Source organism: Paralichthys olivaceus, chromosome 22, assembly GCF_024713975.1.
Source record: "Paralichthys olivaceus isolate ysfri-2021 chromosome 22, ASM2471397v2, whole genome shotgun sequence".
Classification (NCBI taxonomy): domain Eukaryota; kingdom Metazoa; phylum Chordata; class Actinopteri; order Pleuronectiformes; family Paralichthyidae; genus Paralichthys; species Paralichthys olivaceus.
The window spans coordinates 2,401,490-2,421,145 of NC_091114.1; the positions used below are offsets into that span (position 1 = coordinate 2,401,490).

The window sequence follows — 19,656 nt, forward strand, 5'->3', positions numbered from 1 at the left end:
TAAAATTACATTATTTATTTACAAATAGATATTTTGCAACAATTCCAAAGTTTCTGTAAAAGATTGTCATACTAAAACATGGTTCTCTAACTCAGATTGTACAAGTGTGACACAGTGAGTGTAAAATACATGCAAATATCTGTACACTCTGTCACCAAAATAGATCTGGTTACAAAATATAGTGTTCCGTACAAACATCAGTGGAGTTCAGTTTCACCAGCTGACTGACATATTCACAAGTTCTGAAAATGCACATTTCAAATGATTATTCCTGCAAGTGTTGTATAGTAAAATAAGGGAGCTGCTAAATGCTTAGCAAAAATAGACTCTGCAGTCTCTGTCGATGCTGCTCTGCATATTATTACAACAGCAAATACGGATGTGTGATTATTGGCTGAGTATATTGTTTGGGAACAATAGAAATATGTTTTTCTTTTTGCATCAATGAAAAAAAAAAAAAAAGTGTTCCATCCCGATCATCTTGCAATAGTCTCTTAATGACTGAGATAAGTTGATTGGTGAATAGCTTGAACAATGAACGTTTCAAAAAGCGAAGGGGACAGGGAAAAAACATTTACACTTGAGCTCAAGGTTTTTCCAATCAGATCACAATCTGTCCTCAGTGTCGCTTAGTTGCATCTCCACTTGTACTTTCATGTGGTCAGGCTCTGTCTGATTGTAATATCATCACCCAAAACATAGTGATGCCACGTCCAATGTCCAGTCCAATTTTCATAGAATTGGCTTGACAAAAACTTGAGTACCAGTGTAATTACAGTCTTTATAGTGGTGAATTATGGGTTGTTAGTAGTCTTAATGTTGCAAGGTTAGCAAATGCTTTCACATGTGTCTACAGGGAATCTTTTAACCCAAACAAGTGTCCGGTTAACCCAGTTTAACCTACAAATTGTATTATGTCTCCTGACGTCTTTACTGCAGAAATGCACCAGGGAGAAAAGTCAAGAATTACAGCCGTCACAGATGATGAGCTCAGAAAGGAGGTCTGGAAAACGTGAACTGACAGAAAAAAGATTTTGAGCCATTGATGGTGAGAGGACTTGAATTTCTACTGAAAAAGAACCCATGTACAAACAATATGAGAGAATGGGTTTGAATGGCACATTTCTCATTCACCTGAATTGTAGTTTGTATGGTAAGGATACAGCTCTTCAATTACTATAAGTGTTTTGCTTTCCTCTTGCTAATATCAGTGTAATGTGACAAACAGTCTAATTTCTAGTTTTAATCGTAATAATCCAAAATGAAGCAAAAAAAGCATAGTTTTAATACATAGTGGCTTAAAGTGGGTTTGAAGAGCAACATTTTAATTTAGAGCATCCACCCCAGCTCTTGAAATCCAACACAAACCACCAAACCAAGTCAATTCAGACATCTCAACATTCACTAATTACTGCTGGATTAGTTGGAATTTAAGATACACTGACAATTTAGTTTATTGTGGAAACTGGCCCCAGTGATAAACACAGGGTTCCGAAAAGCTGCATTAGTCTCCCATCGGAGCAAAACTGTGTTGAAGAGAATTTCAAGTTAAGTGGTTATCTAGTGAGGGAGGACTGATAAAGGGACTGGCTGATAAACAGAAAGGAGTCGACAGCCTCTCTCCTTTTTACAAAGTACTCTGCTGGCCTCTGCTGGCTGATTCAGGTCGGTATAGTTCAACTCACATAAGGCTTTGTAAACTTTAACTATCACCTGCCAAAAATAATTGATCTGGCCAGAATAATCAGTATGGCCCCATTCCATCCAGAGGATCTACTACTTTACCGCTTACAAACAAATGAAATAAATCGCCAAACTTCCCACATATGATTTATTGCTCAACATCCAAGCAGCTAATTTCTTCACAGTATGAGTATAGCTTATATTGTTCTTGCATTTAGATTTCTTTCTGGGAGCTGTCGATAGAGTGAACAAGTGGAGTGAGAAGGTAATGAGTCAATCAGGCTGCTCTGATGAAGAAATGATCGCAAATGTCTACAATTCGGTTGTTTCACAAAAAGGAAAGCGGCTGCTTGTGTCTATGACTAAACTCATCAAAAATAAAACTGTTCAATAAATTTGCCAGTGATGCATTCTCAGACTGCTCATCTTTTACTTTTGAGTCTCATTTTGTTTGGAAGTTAGTTCTGATGACATTTAATGACAAACGTTGTTGCTATGGTCGGGTGAAGAGAAGATAACAAGTGATTATAATTGAGGACTGTGAGCAGTGAGCCATGATACCAAACAAGGTGATCTATGCTTTGAGTCAGTCTGCACTCATTACCTTAGGCAATTACCTTATTTAACAACTACAAGAACAATACATCTGTTAACTTGTAACCTGAGTGAGGTGTAGGAGACACCGCAACTGAACAGAACAGCCAATTTTACACATTAAAAGGATGGGCTCGGTTTATTGGGCGCTTTTTCAACAAAATTCCCAGGAACTTTACTTTCCCAAGAACTCATGTTCAGACACTTTCCTCAGGGTAAAAGTTCCTAAAGCAAAATAGTTATTTGCATGCTCTATTAAAAAGCCCTACAAGAATATAAGGCTTCTCAGCAAAGCAGCTTAGATATTAAAAAACATGGTGGTTGCTCTGCACACCATGTATGCATGATAATACAGCATGTTGGCAACACATAAGCTATACAAAAATCTCTTGGGCTGCCCTATCCCCAAACTACAAGAAGCAAAACGTGTTTGCTGTGTTCACATTTTTTAAAAGTGCCACGTGCATAACAATGTTGTGGAAAATGCTGGCATATATGAACAATCAGCGGTGTTAAGCACTGCACGCCCAAGCTCCTAATATATACTGGAACATACTTCCTGCTGAGCAGGGAGTGGACTGGAGGTACAGATATCTCCCCAGAACCTATGTGACCAGGGAGAGGGATCCCTCAGCCTCCAGGTCATTGTGAAGCTGCTACAACCTGACAAAGTATAATTGTCCTAAAGTATTTGTTTGTCTCAAAGAAGTAGATCACCGATGAGAGTCAGGACTTAAGATATTGAAATAACACTGAAGGAAAATGCCATCAATTTCTAGATTTTCTCTATGGATTGGGATGAATTAATGACTGTCTTAACAAGCCATTTTCTACTAAAGGTGGGGGGGTGTTTGAACACATTGTTATTGCTGAAATCAGCTGTGAGTACTATCATCGTCACTACCATCTCACATCAGACACGTTGCCAAACAGAAGTAGTGTCAGAGAAGTTGGTGTGATATGTGTTCAATAATTTAGCATAGTCCTTGTTGGGTTTTATAAAAATCCAAATGGTTCTTAATCGGAAAACGATTCCTTATTACTCATTTAGGAATTTATCTGACTTCTAATTCAGATATCAAAACTGTTATGAGTGGAAAATATTGGCAAAACGTGTTGAAAAGTGCAAAAGTCCAGGTTAGGTTTCAAGGTTAGACAATTTTGACTCCAAAGTGGATTTAGTCACAGTACGATCATCTGACAAGCTGTTTTCTGAACTGATGTGAATGGTGGTCACTACTATTAAACTATTAAAACAAAACCCAGGTCATAGATGAATGAATTCCCCTTTAGTCAGACATGTATTGATGATAAATTAAAATCTAGTCCTTTTTTTTCTTCTAGTAAAGCTATTAATGTGTTATGTGGAAACCTAAATGATTTTTTCCTGCCTCTGTAAAAAAAAAAAAAAAAATCAGCAGCATGCAATGCAGTGTTTGGACCATTGTTGTCTATTTAAATACACCTCGGAGTCACGTTTTACATTATTTTCACTCAGTAGCAATACATAACTGAAGCAAGAGAAGTGGAGAAGTAGGCAGGATTACACCTCTTAAATCTACAGATGTACTGTTTAAGAAACAGCCTAAGAAATCATAAAACCACATTTTAACAGTTTAACTGTAAGCTCCTGTTCAAAAATATGGGTTTGGAATGTAACAAAACAAACTATTAGAAAATCGTATATCGCAACGAGGCTTAGAGAACTCAAAGGTCCTCGAAAAACAGCTTGAGATTGATAACAAAAAAAAATGTACAGCTTTAAGACCAAAACATACTCTGTTTAAAGACACAAACAGAAACATACCGTCTTGAAATATATTACTGAAAGTTGTCAGCGCCCAGTGACCCCAAAACGAGGCACACAACAAAATATTTTGGACATAATCAAAACAGAGAAATGGAGGAGATCACTTGTCCTCCTGTGCTTTTTTTAAATAATAATTATTTGAATCCATTTTGATTAAAGGCAGAATTCTCCTAGTCTGGAAACCAGTTAAATCAGTAACCTCAGGTTAAGTCACTCTGGCTGATGGGTCTCCCATTCAGGACCGATTTCCATGCGTTCTGAAGCTGGTTGGCCCATACACTACATTTTTCTAAAATAGAGTGGGCTTGATAACTGACTAGGGAGCGACCAGTGGGAGCACTGCTGATGCGTTTTTATTAACAGCCTTGATGTCTGTTGTTGATGTCTGCCACTCTGCTCTGCATCAAACTTATTTATGTATTAAAGGTTCAGTGTGTAGAACTTAGTGGTGAATTTGCATGTAGCAGCTGAACACCCCTCACCTCACCCTCCCCTTCCAAACATAAAAAACTTGTAGTAGCCTTTAATTTTTGAGGTGTTTAGTTTGTCCAGTCTGGACGACTGTAAAAAACATGGCAGCCTCCGTAGAGAGGACCCCCTCCCAATGTAAATATAAAGTGTTTAAATATAAAGGGGCAATTCGAGGGTAAAGAAACAACAATTTGTACAATTTAGATGAAACACACTAGTGAGAACATTGCTAGTATTAATTTATATTCAATTTCTGCCAATAGTTCCCTTTCACCTAAATCGTACACACTGGACCTTTAAATGGTTGTAGGTCTTTTCTGCAACTGTCAAAAACACCCTTTGAAAATGAACAGATGGGTTTCAGACTACTTCACAGATGTGAATTGTTATGGCGATGCCAGGGTGGCATTCTCCGGCACTTAAAGAAGAATGTGCCATAAACAATAAACCAGGACCTGCCTCAGTTAAAACTCTTTTCTTATACACTTTCACACCTGTTGGCTCTCTCGGTCTGAACCACGACAAACATTGGTCACAAACATTTTAATTGATTCAATAAACTGCCAATGTTTAGGGAGGATAGAAGCACAATACACACTTTTCAGTGATTGGGCATCCAGTTGATTAGCACCAATGGTTGACTTGCAGCTTTCGTACCAGCCCAAATGAACCACACTAGTTTTAACCAAACCAGACAGGTTGGAAAGCACCATAAGTGGCATGAATTATTATATACATATATTTACATCATCCGAGATAAGCTGACAGTGAACCTGGGCCTTTCAGGGGCCAACAGCGGTTGTATGCTCTGCTCAGTTGGTAATCCAGCCAAACTCAAAGATCAGCGCCAGCAAAGAGGTTTCGGCTGATGAAGAGTGTGAATTCACAAAGTTGAACTCAACTCAACAACTAATACTGACTTGTGTAAGGTGTTGTGACTGGGCCCCTCACATAATCCAAGAGTGAGCATTAGTTAGTTTCACTATAAGGCAGCAACAGAACATACAGAACAACACCAGGAGAACACTGCCTACTTTGATTGGTGCCTAAGTTTGGTTGTTTGAAGTGTGCACTTAAACAGAGTATGTTTCACGCATTACAACAATTACCCCCCCCCCCCCTCCCCCCGCACCCACCATAAACTCTCCTACCACCTGCCTTCACCAACAACCAGCACTGAAGCATGCAGAGATATATAAAAAGTCTCTTCACACTATACAATGGTCAATTCAACAGCAACATCTTGAAGTCTGAATTTAGATTAAGAAAAAAACATTTGAAATGTTAATGTTATGTTAAAATCAACTTTTTATAACGCAACCATTTTGCCGAATAGTTTCGTTTTCTTATTTCAGCACCACAACAACGTCCCTGTGCTCCAGTGCAGCTACGGAGGGATTATTTGCAAGACTCGGAACATCACCATGAGCCTCTATGGACCAGAATGCAGAGCAGCCTTTTAGAGTGTTTTGAGTTTGTAGTAATGGTAGTGACTCTCACTGTCTTTGCTGGAACAACCATTTCTTCAACAATCAGCAGCTGAACGCAACAATTTCCATGTCCTCCTCAAAGGGAGCTGAAGGATAATTCTGGCTTTATTTCAACAGAAGCACTAAGCTGATGACAAACCCAGCCTACACCCATTTTGATTAGATCCAACTTAGCTTGATTGGTACTGCCAAATTTAAAGCCCAAACCCAACCTGAGACCTGAAGCTACATTTTCTTTACTTAATTCATTGCTGATCATCAGCTCACCAGGCTAATTGCAAAAGAAATACACATGAAAAATAACCCAGTGTGAACCGAAACCTGAAGCTTTAAAGCTCTTGTTTCCACAGTTTCTAAAAGCCAATATTTTAAACCATGAAAAAAAAAATCCAACATTTGAATAAACCAGAATTATCCCTTAAAAAGATGAGGCAGATTGAGTTGATAAATAGTACACTAAAATGGTACATACTGATGCTTCATCACAAACTGGTGAGATTTACCAGTGTAAGAGGATCTGAGGAGAAATGGTCCTTCAATGCTGCGTATATATCTACACTACAATCTATTCAGGGTGGCATCATAGCCCAACAATCACATAAATAGTCCTCGGAATCGGACAGTCTCGGGTTTACTCACAGCAACATGAATCACACCTACTCAAACCGAGTCATTCTTTCTAAGCTGATCAGCTAATTCACGTCATGGACATGTATTGACATATCAAGGGTCCATAGACCCTCAGTAAAGGGCTATAGAGTTCCTCACCTTTCCACGGCAAAGTTGCCCACATGGCTGTTAGCGCTGTCGGTCCCCACAGGACCGGACCTGATCTCTAACTTGGCAAAAAACACTTGACTGCTTCATCGAGTGTGCACATGGGGGGGGGCAGGGATCAGGAGAGGCAGAGGGAACTGGGGTAGGAGGTAAGGGTGCAGACTGGTGTGGGGAGGCCATAGTAGAAGGGGGCAGTGAAGGGGAAGAGGAAGAAAAGGAAGAGGAGGACCCCCAGCAGGTAGGAGGAGAGGACGAGGAGGCGTTGGGGGTGCTCCAGGGCTGTGCTGATGGCCGGGAAACCCATGTAGTTGCAGAAGGAATGGCAGAGGACTGGGCCCATCAGGTGACCTGAAACACACAGCAGGAAGGTGGGTTTCACTTTATGCCTTACTGGAAAGTGCTGCCCTGAAATGATGAACGCTGACCTTAAAACAACGTGTTCTCGTAAGAGTATTCAGAGTTGTTATTAATGGGGGTGTTATTTGGTCATCTTAGCTGCTTTCTCCAGAGAGCCTGGTTCTAAGCGAAACTCCAGAGATCCTCCGCATTTCCTCCGGAGGATGGTTATGAGTGAACACAAATGTCAGAGTGAGAGTCTCTGCAGTTTCTGTGGACTTTCTCAACCTGGCCCCCCCCGAGTATAAATCAGCAGAAAGTCCACAGAGTCTGATGTGAAAGCACAGCAGGTGAGCCCCCGCTGGATTCACTGAGAGGGGGGTTGATGGTGCTTCTAACACCTGACAGACGCAAGTCAATGAATGAAATTTTATTTCCATATTCACTAATTCACAATTTGTCTTATTCGGTGCAACACCCTCATTAGAGGAAGGAAAAACCACCCAAATAAAATGTGTTTGATTGATTGAAGAGACAGTTTGTAACACAATGGAAAAGGGTTAATGTTTAAAGTATTTGTACATAAGAAAATGTCTGCTAGAGTCGAAGGGAGCAGTAATGACAAATGAATTGTGGAGTAATTGTCAGTAAATGGTAGAATATGTGAGTAGGCGTCTAATAGTCCATGATCAGCTGCCGCTACCATCAGGATCCACCACCACAATTGGATACCATCATGTAAGTGGGAAAAAAAATGAATAAAATATCTCCAGGTGAAAAAGCGGTGTCATACGCATAAAAGAGAAAGACAAAGATGTCAAGAGAGTTTTTAGTGATAAGAGCTGACGCCAGTGTCAATGTCGAAGACATGTCGGAAAACGGCATTTAAAGGGGATGGCATCGGCCCTCATCGGCCCTCAACCCCTACTGATCACCTGCTGTGTCAGATGTAAATAAAAGCTCCTCACCTGTTCTGATGAAGATAAAGGCAGTGTAGGCCCCAAACACTGCTGTGTAGGAGAACTGGAACACTGTTGAGGCCCAAACAAAGAACAGTTCATCAGCTTCGTCCTACTTACTGCGTCACCCGGTCCGCCCATGTGACACAGCAACAATGAATACGCTACATCCACTGAACACAAGTTCTCACCTGCAGAGAGAAAGATTCCGGACAGCGTTCCCTGTCTGAACCTCAGCAACTCGATCACATGGTGGAAGTGAGCTGCAAAAACGACAGCATTAGAGAGCAAGTGCAGCAGCATGATTTGCCATATGAGCAGAACTAAATCTACATTAAAGAACAAATTGAAAGTAAACAGTGTTCTGAGGAGCACCCACAGTTGCTTCATTACATAGTGATACAGGAGGAATCAGCACTATGTGACAGTAACTCAAGTAAAGGTCTGGTTGTACTGTTTTAAGCACCATATCATCCATGTTTATTATATAAACCAGTATACAACAAGTCATTGTATCAAAAAGCCTTTTTTTCCCCAGGGAATCACTTGTTTCCATTAATTACCATTAGCATAAAAATGTTCTTAAGTCGATTCATCGTTCACAGTGAACATCAAGTATGGATCACAGCTGCATTGTTTTTTGGGTACTTACTAGCAGCACAATATCTAGCAAACTTTGACATCATCCTATAAAAAAAACAAAAGAAAATATGGCTAATGTGTTAGCAAACAGTTGCTTATATACACCCAGCAGACCTGAGCATTATCAACATTCATGAAGAATGACATTAGTGTTCAGGTAAAGACAATGACTCAAATATTTTTCACTCATTTGAACCACAGTACAGTCGCAGCCCATAAAATCAATCGAGTTCAAACTGGGTGGAACTGCAGAGTCACAAGAAGGAAATAAATGTTGGCTCCATCACTACAGTGGTAATATATATTATTCATAGTGATTTGATCCATTGTTAATATAAAAGTAATGATTAGTGCAGTTTTTTGGAAAGTCTACACATTAGGGCTATACAAAGATATTCACTAAAAGTATTTGCAAAAAATTGGTTTTGGAAGAGCTTCACTGCCCTGCATCACACATCTTTGGGGTGGGTGTTGGGCTGTCCACATGTTCAAATGTCCATGTTGAAATGAACACACTGTACTTTTTTGAAAAAAAAAAAATAGAAGTGCCATCGTCCATCTCTTCCTCAGTTATGGTGTGGAGCCAGAAGAGTGGTTTTGCAGAACATTCACAGTGAAGTTAGGGTTTGGGTATTCATTTTCACAATAAATATATAATAAAAGCAAACATCAAAAACTAAGGAGTGCACCAAAGGTTGATTTTATGCTACAAATACATTCTGGATTCTGTGCGTGAATATTTTTAAATGTGGATTTTGTGTTGTCCCCAGTTGGACAGGTGCTTGTGATTTGTTGGTTCATGCTTTGTCAAATCTATATTTGACAAAGTCGATGCAGGGTCTTTTAGGATGTGGCCCTGCTGTATTAAACTCTGATGTTTTCACTCACCCACTCCAAAGAAGAGAGGGCAGGTGAAGATAGCCAAAGAAGGGCCAGCACACGGCACCAACATGGGCAGCATGCAGGCCCTGAAGACCAGCTCCTCTGTCAATGGTGCAACCACCTGATTCCTCAACCAGCGCATGTCACTGAAACACAACGTCCAGAAGCACGGGTCTGCAGGAGGACAGAGACACGACAGCAGGTTGTTCCCTCCGTTCTGAAGAAATTAAAGTTCACTGACATATTTCACACTGAAGCACACATTTCTTGAAGCAACGTTTTGACTGAGAAATAGGCTTGTTTAGTTGAAGTGGAAATTTTTCATGATTTGAATTAAAAAGCAAACAGTTGGCTTACAAAGGCCCTAAAGACGGAAAAAAGAAAAAAACCAGCATGCTGGCTATCTCACCAAGGGCTACCCTGATCCCATCAATGAAGCTCCAGGGACAATCCATGGCCAACTGCATAAGGGGGCCCAAGAACAGGACCTGCACAGAGGACATTTAGGCTTAAAACATAGTTAAAATTATGCCGTTTCGAGTCAAATTCGAATGTCGGGGCTTCCGGACCCTTGGATGATACCACAGGAGCAGTATGAAGGCATTTTATGTTTTTTCTTTTGTTTTTTTAAGTTAGAAGAAGTGGTCACCAGTTACTTCAATTGTATTGGATTTGGCAATACCCCTGTAACTCGAAAAACTGACTCAAACACTTCACCCACTCTTCCATCTGCATAAGGGTAGGTAGATAATCAGGGAATTCTCCTTTCTGGTTGAACTATCCCTTCAAAAGTCACAATAATCCAGTGATGGCATCACTATGAGGAACTGCTAATAATAAATCAGCATATTTTTTAATGGTGCTAATTTTCAAATGGGGCATAGGTTGTAGTCTCTGACTCCATAGCAACATATGGCTTCCCGTGTAAATTTCAAATGATTGGAACTGTAATTCCAAAACCTCAAGCCTGATTATTCCACAAATTTTACAAAAGAGTAATGTCTGTATCGTGTGTTCAGAGCCGGCCCTAGCCTTTATGGGGCCCTAAGTAGAATCATATTTGGGGGCCTTTCCCCACCTTGGTGCCGTCACTACTATTGACCATTGTCAATGCTTGATCAATCACACAGTGTAATTCTAACACACCCATTGTCAATGTTATTAGTTGTAGCTGTGTTGCTTATACCAACACCAACCTTTAATGCTTCTATGGTTTTTAATCTTAATTAGTATGCACAAAGGGACACACAAGACCTGTCAGAGGGCAAAAAAAGAAATGTGTCGATCCGAAATTACCAAATCAGCCTTTTGTTATTTTAATATTACAAGCAATAACTCTCGCTCTAGCCATTGTCATATAGATGTTCCTTAAATGCAACACCTGCTAACCACCACCAACTACCCACAGGTGCTGCTCACGGACATTCGCTTTGATATGAGGAGGCGGGGCACGTAGTAAGCGTATAGGGCGGTCTGGTTCTGCTTGTTTTTGTATGTTCGTTCACCTTCATCTATCATTAACATTGTGGAAGTAGTGTTTCTTACCATGGTGAGCACCAAAGGAAGTATGATGGCAGGAATCAGGCCTTCAAACCGGATCCCCATGAGAGCAAATAACGATGAGTCAGTCTGGCAAACACAAATGCACACATACCGAATAAATAAAGCAAGTCAGGCTCTGTCTGATAATACAGCAGCTAATGTGTCAGACAGCAACACAACACAATAGTACATATGGATAAGAATACATTCATTTAATCTTCAGGTGTTGAATATATAGACAATGGCTTAGTGGACTCACCCTGACACCTGTGAATTCTCTCCATGCCCACACAAAGAGAGGTGAAAGGGCCGACACAATCAGGACACTGGTGAAGCGTCTCTTAATCACAGTAGGGTGATCCCTGAGAATGGACCAGTGGAGACAATCATCACACAAACATCACCACCACAGTGGACTGGGGACACAACAAGAGCAGCTGACACAACTGAACAGCCACCACTCAGAATCGACAGGGACTTAAACCGGCCCTAACGTGCTTTCCACTGCTCCTACAGAGAATCCTCTCAGAGTATTCTTACTTTGGCATAGCTACTCCCCATCTGTCCACACAACTATTTCTTGTCCTGGAACGACATCCTCTTGGATTATTTGGTGGTTGCTCGGCAACTGCTCCAAGTAGAGGAACTTCAGCATGTTGTCCTTTTTTTTTACCACAGCCAGGCTAATATTTCCCCCCCTGTTTCTAGTCTAAATGCTAAGTTTATGCTAACCAGCTGCTGGTAGCTTCATATCTACCATACAGACATTAGAGTGATACTAATCTCCTGCTCCACAAAACTCATAAATAAGCCCATTTATCAAAGGTTTGTTTTTTTAATGATTTTAAGTTATTAAAAAAAATCCACAGCGTTTTAGCCTCTCTACAGGTGCAGATTTTTGTTTCTACTATATATTTTTTGTTCAGTTAAAAATTCGGCTACACAAGGTTTTAGGAAAACGGACAGCGGCACAACACCACAGAACAAAGGCCACATGAATGAGGATTTCCACTCTGCAGGTGACTGTCTAAAACACATGGTTAATCTAGGCAGGGAGAGGGTTCTCAGCTCCTCAACATCTGCACATGAAGGGATTCATTTGTTATCACTGACACTGAATTACACAAAACACACTAGCTGCTTTTCAGACATGCACTGAACTCTGCAGATACTCTGTAGTTTCTCCGGAAAAGTTGCATCATCTGCAGACTTTTTAATAAAAAAATAAAAACAAATATCTCCCAGGGAAAAAGCAGTGTCATACATGTAAAAGACAATGCAGTTGTGCAGAGAGTTTGTGGAGATAGGAGCCGACGGCAGTGTCTGTGTTCTCAAGAAAATCAAGTGATTTCCACAGTAGAGTACATCCCTTCCTGCCTCTCCCTGCTACACCCAGCTCTTCCACCTCTCACCTGAATAATGCGGAGGATTTGATGCTGATGTGGACGTGTCAGTGCAGAGAACCACCTGCTGAGTTGTGCATGTGTGAAAGGCAGACTCTTGATTTTACCCTCATGTCATGTCTGAAAACTTTAGAGAGTTTGGAGATTGAAGTCCAGAAGTGATCTCTAACAGCATTTACAGCAACCAGGCTCTGCAGTGTGGTTAATACTGTATCGCCTGTGGGTCGCACTGTGACAAATAATGATTGACAAGACAAGCCAGGCATTTCTGTGCATGCCTGACGTAAGATTTGCAACACAAAGGAGTTGTTTGCTCCCCCTCATGCAACACAGGTTCGCAGAACAGTAATAGATTTAGAAATGCACCATTACACAAAAACTTATTTACGAGGTTAAATGTATATATTTATTTAGAAGTGCATCAAACTAATGAAATATACATTGTATTAGTGAAAAACTTGATTTGAGCAATTTCATGTTACTCCTATGAAATCTCTGTAAGCAAAATTCTCCAAGAAAACTGGTGATGGTGAGTTCTCCTAAATCTATTGTATGCACCGCGTAAGAACAAATAGGCCGATTGATCAGAGATGATCCTCAAACGATGTAAAATAATAGTACATGCCTTTAATGTATACCATTCATTTGTGAGTGAGTGAGTGAGTGTGTGTGTGTGTGTGTGTGTGAGAGTGTGTGTGTGAGTGAGTGAGTGAGTGAGTGAGTGTGTGTGAGTGAGTGTGTGTGATTTGCTCTGACAAGTTTTGTGGACACGTCACCTCCTGATGAGTCCAGTTGATCACAGTTAGGCTGGTGCGGTCTGATGTGTATGACCTGTGCTGACTAGTGACATCCGGGAAACCCTGAGGGCCATTGGCTTCTCCTGCCATTACAAGTCGCTAAACAAAGCGAGGTTTAACTAAGGTGTGTGTGTGTGTGTGTGTGTGGTTGGACAAGTTAGTCCGGACGCGGCTGCAGCACCAGCTCCGGTCTGAAGAGGCTGACCACTGGCCACAGGGCGGCGCTACCGCTGTCTGTAATGAGCACATGCTCAGAGGGGGCTGTCCGCCGGTGATCACTTCTAGAACTAACAGTATGAAATATGAGACGTTCCATTCAGTGATGTGCCGCAATACATTGGTTTAAATAAATAACCGTCGGAATGGAGACGATCACGATGAATCGCGTGGCGTTATAAAGTGCGATGGAAGCCCACTTGTGTTAGCTCACCTCGGCAGGTCACTCCTCCACACATACAAACTGCCAACATACGAGCAGGCGAGCAGCAGACAGGACAGCACCGACACCCAGCATAAACCTTCCGGCGCTACGAAGCCGCCATCGCTGTGTCTCATCCCCTCTGTCAGCATGGTTGGTGAGAAACCCTCCTCCTCTGCCATACCGACGGTCGGTAGAGACTAAACCATCGAACCACAGAGAACACCCGCCAACACGAGCTGGGAAGCTGTCAACAACCTTTGGAAACGTAAGCTAATGTAGCTAGCTGGAGTACCAGCTACTGTGGCGCTGTATTTCTACGTCATGAGATGTTCTTCTTCTACTCCTACTTCTTCTTCTTCTTCTTCTGCACCACTGCCATCTTGTGGAGGTCTCTGTGTCCTTCAATGTTTATGACTCGAGTTCACTCTGCCCCCAAAACAAAGTGATGCTACCACCAAGCCAAGCGGATCCACTTTTATTTAAATCTATCAGAAAACCACTTCAGTCATATTGTTTAACCACATGCAGGGTTATATGTGTAGATTCTCAAGCTGTTAAATATATTTTCTCGACAAGGTTGTCAAGAAATCATTTTTCCAAGCATATTTCAACTGGCACAACATCCCCAGTCTGATCACTATTTTTTGATCAGTGCTGTTATCGTAATTATAACCCCCAAATAAATTATCGTTAAACTCTCCTGTTCACACTGAGATCTTCCTCTCCCAACCTTTTTTATATTATTGTGAAAAGGGCTTAATGTTTCAAGGTAATCCAATTATCTGAGTAATTGTCATCATTGTGAATGTCACCATGCTGTTCACAGTTCTTCAGGATGAACATGGTAATCTAGGCACAGGTGAAAAACATCACATTGTGTGTAAATTGAATTGTGGCAGAATTGAATTTAGCTGCTTTATTTTCAGGATTACAAACAAAAAATTTATACAGTACTAGTGAGAAATTATTTAATTATTTATCCCATCTAATATAATAATATAATATATACGTTTTTATATACAAGCAGATCCTTATGTACTGTATATAGAAACAAACTTCAATGTCAGTTCAACGGGCTATTGATTTTGTGATTTGGAATGAGAGAGTATGATGTACAAACATGATAATTCATTAACTGTACATGATATTGAAAAGCTGAGAACAGTTTTAATATCGTATATAGATTAAAAAATAATTCATGATCATATGTATGTATTATATCAATGTGATATCACTATGAAGTGGAAAAAATGATCTACGGCTCGTTTGATTAAGCGATCGATCATCAGCACATGGTTCCAGGCAGCAGGAAAATACATTACCTGGCAACAGGGACACAAGGAAAACACTTGGGAACCAAAGCAGGAGTGTGAGCAGAAACACATGTAGACAAAAAGACAGAGAAATGACCACAGCAGGTAAATCGAGATGACACATGGGGAAGACAATGCAGAATTAGAGTGAAAGCAGAATCAATGGTCTGATATTGGAGCAATAGGTAAATATGAAAACTTAACATTGACATTGTACACTTAGGTATGCAACAGGTGAGTATGAAGACTGACACAAAGATAACAGTGAACACATCAGTGGAGTATATGATGGTCAATAAAACCCATTACTATCAATTATCAACCACACAGTATATCACTTTAGATCAGATGTAACAACTTTTTTTTACAGTTTACAGTTCTTCCTACTTTTTTACTTCCTATATGTCATTCTAGTGTCAAAATAAAAGCTCCATAATCATCTGTACAATGTATCAATGTAAACATAGTATTTCTGTACCTGTACCTTATATGACAAATAAATATATAGACAAATTGTTCACAGTGGATCAGTTGCTACAATATTTATGATGGAGGTTTGTGTGTGTCTCAGAGCTGTATTGTCAGGGGCATTAGCTGCTTGTCTCCTAAGGCAAACTGGTTTCAGGGGAAAGGCCAGACTGTGACCATGTGGCTTTACACCTGCTGCAGAACATTAAATATAATAGTGAAGATCATTTTATTTATTTGGATTGAATTTATATTCTCATTATTATTATTATTATTGTGGTTGTTGTTGTTATTACTATTATCATTTACTGATGCTACTATCATTAATAATTACATTCATAGATATCATTCTTATTTGACAGAGCTTAAATATAATAATGGCAATATAATACACACGCCCTGCTGGAGCATGGTGTCTCTGTGATTATTTTACTCAGAAATACTGTAAATTGAAAATGATCCAATTATCCAGTGAAATGCACAGATTCCTGCTGCACCACGTCACCAAACGTTGTCATTGTTTTTCATCGAGAGGCCATGAGGGAAGAAAAGGACTTTTACAAAATGATGTTTTTAACAAGATTTGTTTTTTTACATCAGAGAGAGAGAGAGAGAGAGAGAAAGAGAGGGAGGGAGGGAGGGGGGAAGAAGGAGAGGGGGCGGGGTAGGCGTGACACAGGCCTGTCTGCTCTTATAGTCGAGAGGAATGAGCGCGTCTCAGTCTCCGATGAAATGTGAGCGGAGGATGCCCCTGCTCCAGATGCCCTGCACTTCTTCTTCTTCTTCCTCCTCCTCCTCCTCCTCTTCTCCATCTTTTTCTACTCTCACATTCCGCCCTAACGCCTCCTAGGCCTTGCGGGGGACGGACAGAACCCATCCAGGGGAGGATTTACGCACAGACCCGAGCCGGTCCCGGACCTCCATTGGCAAACATCAGCGGGTACGGGCCTGTTTATGTTCCTTATGTCTTAGACAGCAGCTCCATCCACAAAGGATCTATCTATTCACTGCTCTGCCAGGGATGTGATGGAGGTTAAAGTCACTTTTTGAATCTGTGGACGTTCACCTTTATTCAAGCTGACCCGAGTCTTTATGAGGTAATTTGATTGGTAAGTGATGTGAGCAGATTGTGTTCTCATCAGTGGCTTTGGAGTCTTTTTTTTATTTTTTATTATTTACCTCTACATCAGTGCTGCTGCTGTTTGTGTGCGTGTACGTCAGGGAAATGTGTGCGTAAGGAGGGTGTGTGTACGTGCCGACACCTCCCGTATGTAGTGTGCGTTGTCTGTGCGGTGGTTTCCACTGTGTCTGTGTACAAAGCCATTCTGCAGCGTGCGCTCCACAAATGGCACAATAGGCTGTTTATGTCACCAGACAGCTAATTTCATTTGCCTGAACGAGGGAGAAAGAGTCAATCTTGCGTGGATACTAATTCCCCATCCCCACTATGCCGTGCCAATCCTTCGCATATGGCCAAATCCGATCAGGTTACTACATCATCGCGTCTTAATACAGGAGGAGGGATGGCCCTGGGAAAACGCAATACGCTGCAATCTGCACACACCGAGCAGGGATGATGAGACGAGAAAGAGGCCATGTTTGAAGCATCCAGGAGCAGATATGAAGCCTCTCTGATCCATGTTCATGTAAGCTCCCAGCTTCTAGATGGTTCCAGGTTGCTTTTTCAGGGAGACTCTGTCAAAATGGCTCACAACACTGAACATAGTAGCAGGGCTTAGGTGCTATTCATTATATACAGTATTACAGTTTGCTGAGTAATGAGTCATATTTGTAGCTTCCTGGGAAGTGACAGTTTACAGACAGGACAGTGGGAAAAACACAATCTACATTGGTGACAATGTGTCTTGTAAATAGCATCGTAGCTGATGCCGGTTGCACATATTTGGAGCCTAAATATGTAACAGTTTATGAATCCAGTTTTCACCCACAACTCTATTAATGGTTATGATGCAGCCATTTATATTTAATGTGGAGGTGCTCTATAGACGTCTGTCTGCAAGAAACCTGTTAACCTGATCCAATGGATGACTGATAAGTCTGGGGAACATTACAGTCATTTAGAATTCAACTCAGAAATAATTTAATATTTAAATTCGTGTGGTCAGAGCAGAGTCTCAGTAAAGTCCGCGAGAGATTTTGGATTAAAGAGCTTGTCTTGTGTTATTTGTAAAAAATATTGGAAATTATTATTAAACTCTGGATTTTTGTCGCTGCATCTTTACTTCGTGAGGCATGACCAATGTTTGCCAACTTTAACACAGTGTTACATTACTAAGTCAGTTCGCTGACTTCACTATGTATAGACAGTGAGCATTTCTCCAAAGGTAATTTTTACATATTCCTCTATGTGTTACTACTTTTGAATACTGTAGCTATGGAGTTCTTACTGATTGTTTTAGAAAATAGCATTATTATTTGTAGTTGCTGTAGCAGAATGTCGCTGATACTACCGTTGCAGTGTCACTAGCATCAATAATACAATACCAAATGTAGTAGCAATATCACAGATTTTAGCATTAATATTGCCAGCAACAGTAACAGTACCACCAGCACTGCTAATAGCAGAAGATAGTGGGTATAATATTAATATTAGCATTACTAATTAGAGCCTGACTCATATATTGGCTGGACTAAACTTATCATCATATAGTTCCTAATAAGGTGATTCAATTTGAGCAGTTATTATTTTCAGCAGCTGACAAAAACATAGGTTGTTTGAGTTGGTTTGTTTGATCAGACACAGTCTGAATTAACGGTAAATGTTCAGTTGCTTATTTAAATTTGTACCGACTTTGTTTTCGGTTCCCTTGTAGTCTATTTTCAGTAGGAATCACTTTTCAATATGAGGATATATCGCTCTATCTCCTCTCATTCAGCATTCATTCAAAATGGTGCTTTTAAATCTTGAGGTGCACAAGTCCCCGTCTGATTTGTATATTAAAGCTCCTTGATTTGAGATAACGTTGGTTAAATTCTGATCTGCTTTTGAAACTATGCATATTCATTCAGATATAACATTACAAGTACAACAGCTAGTGGTTCTAATTAAACAGGTTGTTGGACTTTGGAGAAGCCTTGTGAGTACTGACAATAACATTCCCTCAGGTTTAACATTGTTTAACTATGTTTTATTATCCAAATCAAACTGTGATGTGTTGTAACACCATTTCATTTATATCAATAGTCTTCCTTCTTTGACCTTGCTGATGGCTTCAAAGTATTTTTACCTACCATCATTTAAGGCTGCATAACATTTTTTTTTAAGTATAATTTCAAATATGAAACAGCCATTTTCTAATAATTATTTTCCTGTTCTGTTCCACCGAAGCATTCTTTCTTTTCATCGCAGCTTCAGTCTAACACACCTGGACTAATGCAGGTGGCTGTTTCCTGACTTAATCCAGGATCTTACATGGTGTGGGGATGCAGGGTAGCTCTCTTAGATAACCATCCAGAACTATGTATCTTTTTATGTACACATGAAAATAACCTATAGGAATTTCCTAAAGAAAATAATTCAGAGTGAATGGCAAAATTGTACTGTAATCCAGTGGTCATAAAGACTAGAAAAGCGCCATATAAATACAGACCATTTAGCATTCACCATGAAGGATCTGATGTTTTCATTCATTTTGTAATTAATGCTCACTTGTGGCAGCAGCAGGCTCAGGTCTGAAACAGTTATACAAGTAGCGCAGCTGCTTTTAAGGGATAGTTCAGTGATAGTTGTGTGTGTAGCACGTGGGCAAAACTGAGAGAGAGAGAGGGCGAGAGAGAATGTATGATGGTGAGGCTGGCGACTGGAGCAGGGATTTAGAAGTTAGCAGTATAGCTGTCAACTAACAGTGTGCAGTTTATAATTAGTTAAGAAGCATTTAATAATTGCTCAAATTCTACAAGAACCAAGACAAGTTATTTTACTGCTGTCAGATGCCTGGGTTTCAAAATCCCAAATCAATCAGGTTGTAATAGGAGTCGTATTTCTAGAGCTTTACAGCCATTAAGACACGAGTAGCATGTCCTTAACAATGCAAAAGTAACTAAGGA

At 40.4% G+C, this 19,656-nt stretch overlaps 2 protein-coding genes across 10 annotated transcripts in view; one reads left to right on the forward strand and one right to left on the reverse strand.

Moving 5' to 3' along the window:
• rce1a (Ras converting CAAX endopeptidase 1a) lies at positions 1–13,986 on the reverse strand. The gene is made up of 8 exons (XM_020107661.2): positions 13,817–13,986; positions 11,446–11,548; positions 11,190–11,273; positions 10,054–10,132; positions 9,651–9,818; positions 8,312–8,383; positions 8,130–8,192; positions 1–7,173 (listed from the first exon to the last, which is right to left on the reverse strand). The coding sequence occupies exons 1-8, from the start codon at positions 13,984–13,986 to the stop codon at positions 6,944–6,946; spliced, it is 969 nt and encodes a 322-aa protein (XP_019963220.1). The 3' UTR covers positions 1–6,943.
• peli3 (pellino E3 ubiquitin protein ligase family member 3) overlaps positions 13,931–19,656 on the forward strand; it is a 26,057-nt gene continuing 20,331 nt past the window's right edge. For 2 of the 9 annotated variants that reach the window (XM_069518726.1, XM_069518728.1), the window contains exons 1-2: positions 13,933–14,072; positions 16,439–16,528. Coding sequence is in view for 3 of the 9 variants with exons in the window: in XM_069518722.1 (XP_069374823.1) it covers positions 17,227–17,234 (8 nt within the window). In the remaining 6 variants the exon portion in view is untranslated. The other 7 variants (XM_069518725.1, XM_069518727.1, XM_069518722.1 and 4 more) reach the window with 5 other exon arrangements.

What these genes read in the sequence shown, in the direction of transcription:
- rce1a (XM_020107661.2), bottom strand. Translation starts at nt 13,986, where the DNA reads ATGGCAGAGGAGGAGGGTTTCTCACCAACCATGCTGACAGAGGGGATG. An exon ending in GAGAATTCACAGGTGTCAGG is followed by an intron (nt 11,274 to 11,445) that starts GTGAGTCCACTA and finishes TGTGTTTGCCAG; the next exon opens with ACTGACTCATCGTTATTTGC. An exon ending in CTTTATCTTCATCAGAACAG is followed by an intron (nt 7,174 to 8,129) that starts GTGAGGAGCTTT and finishes TGTGTGTTTCAG; the next exon opens with GTCACCTGATGGGCCCAGTC.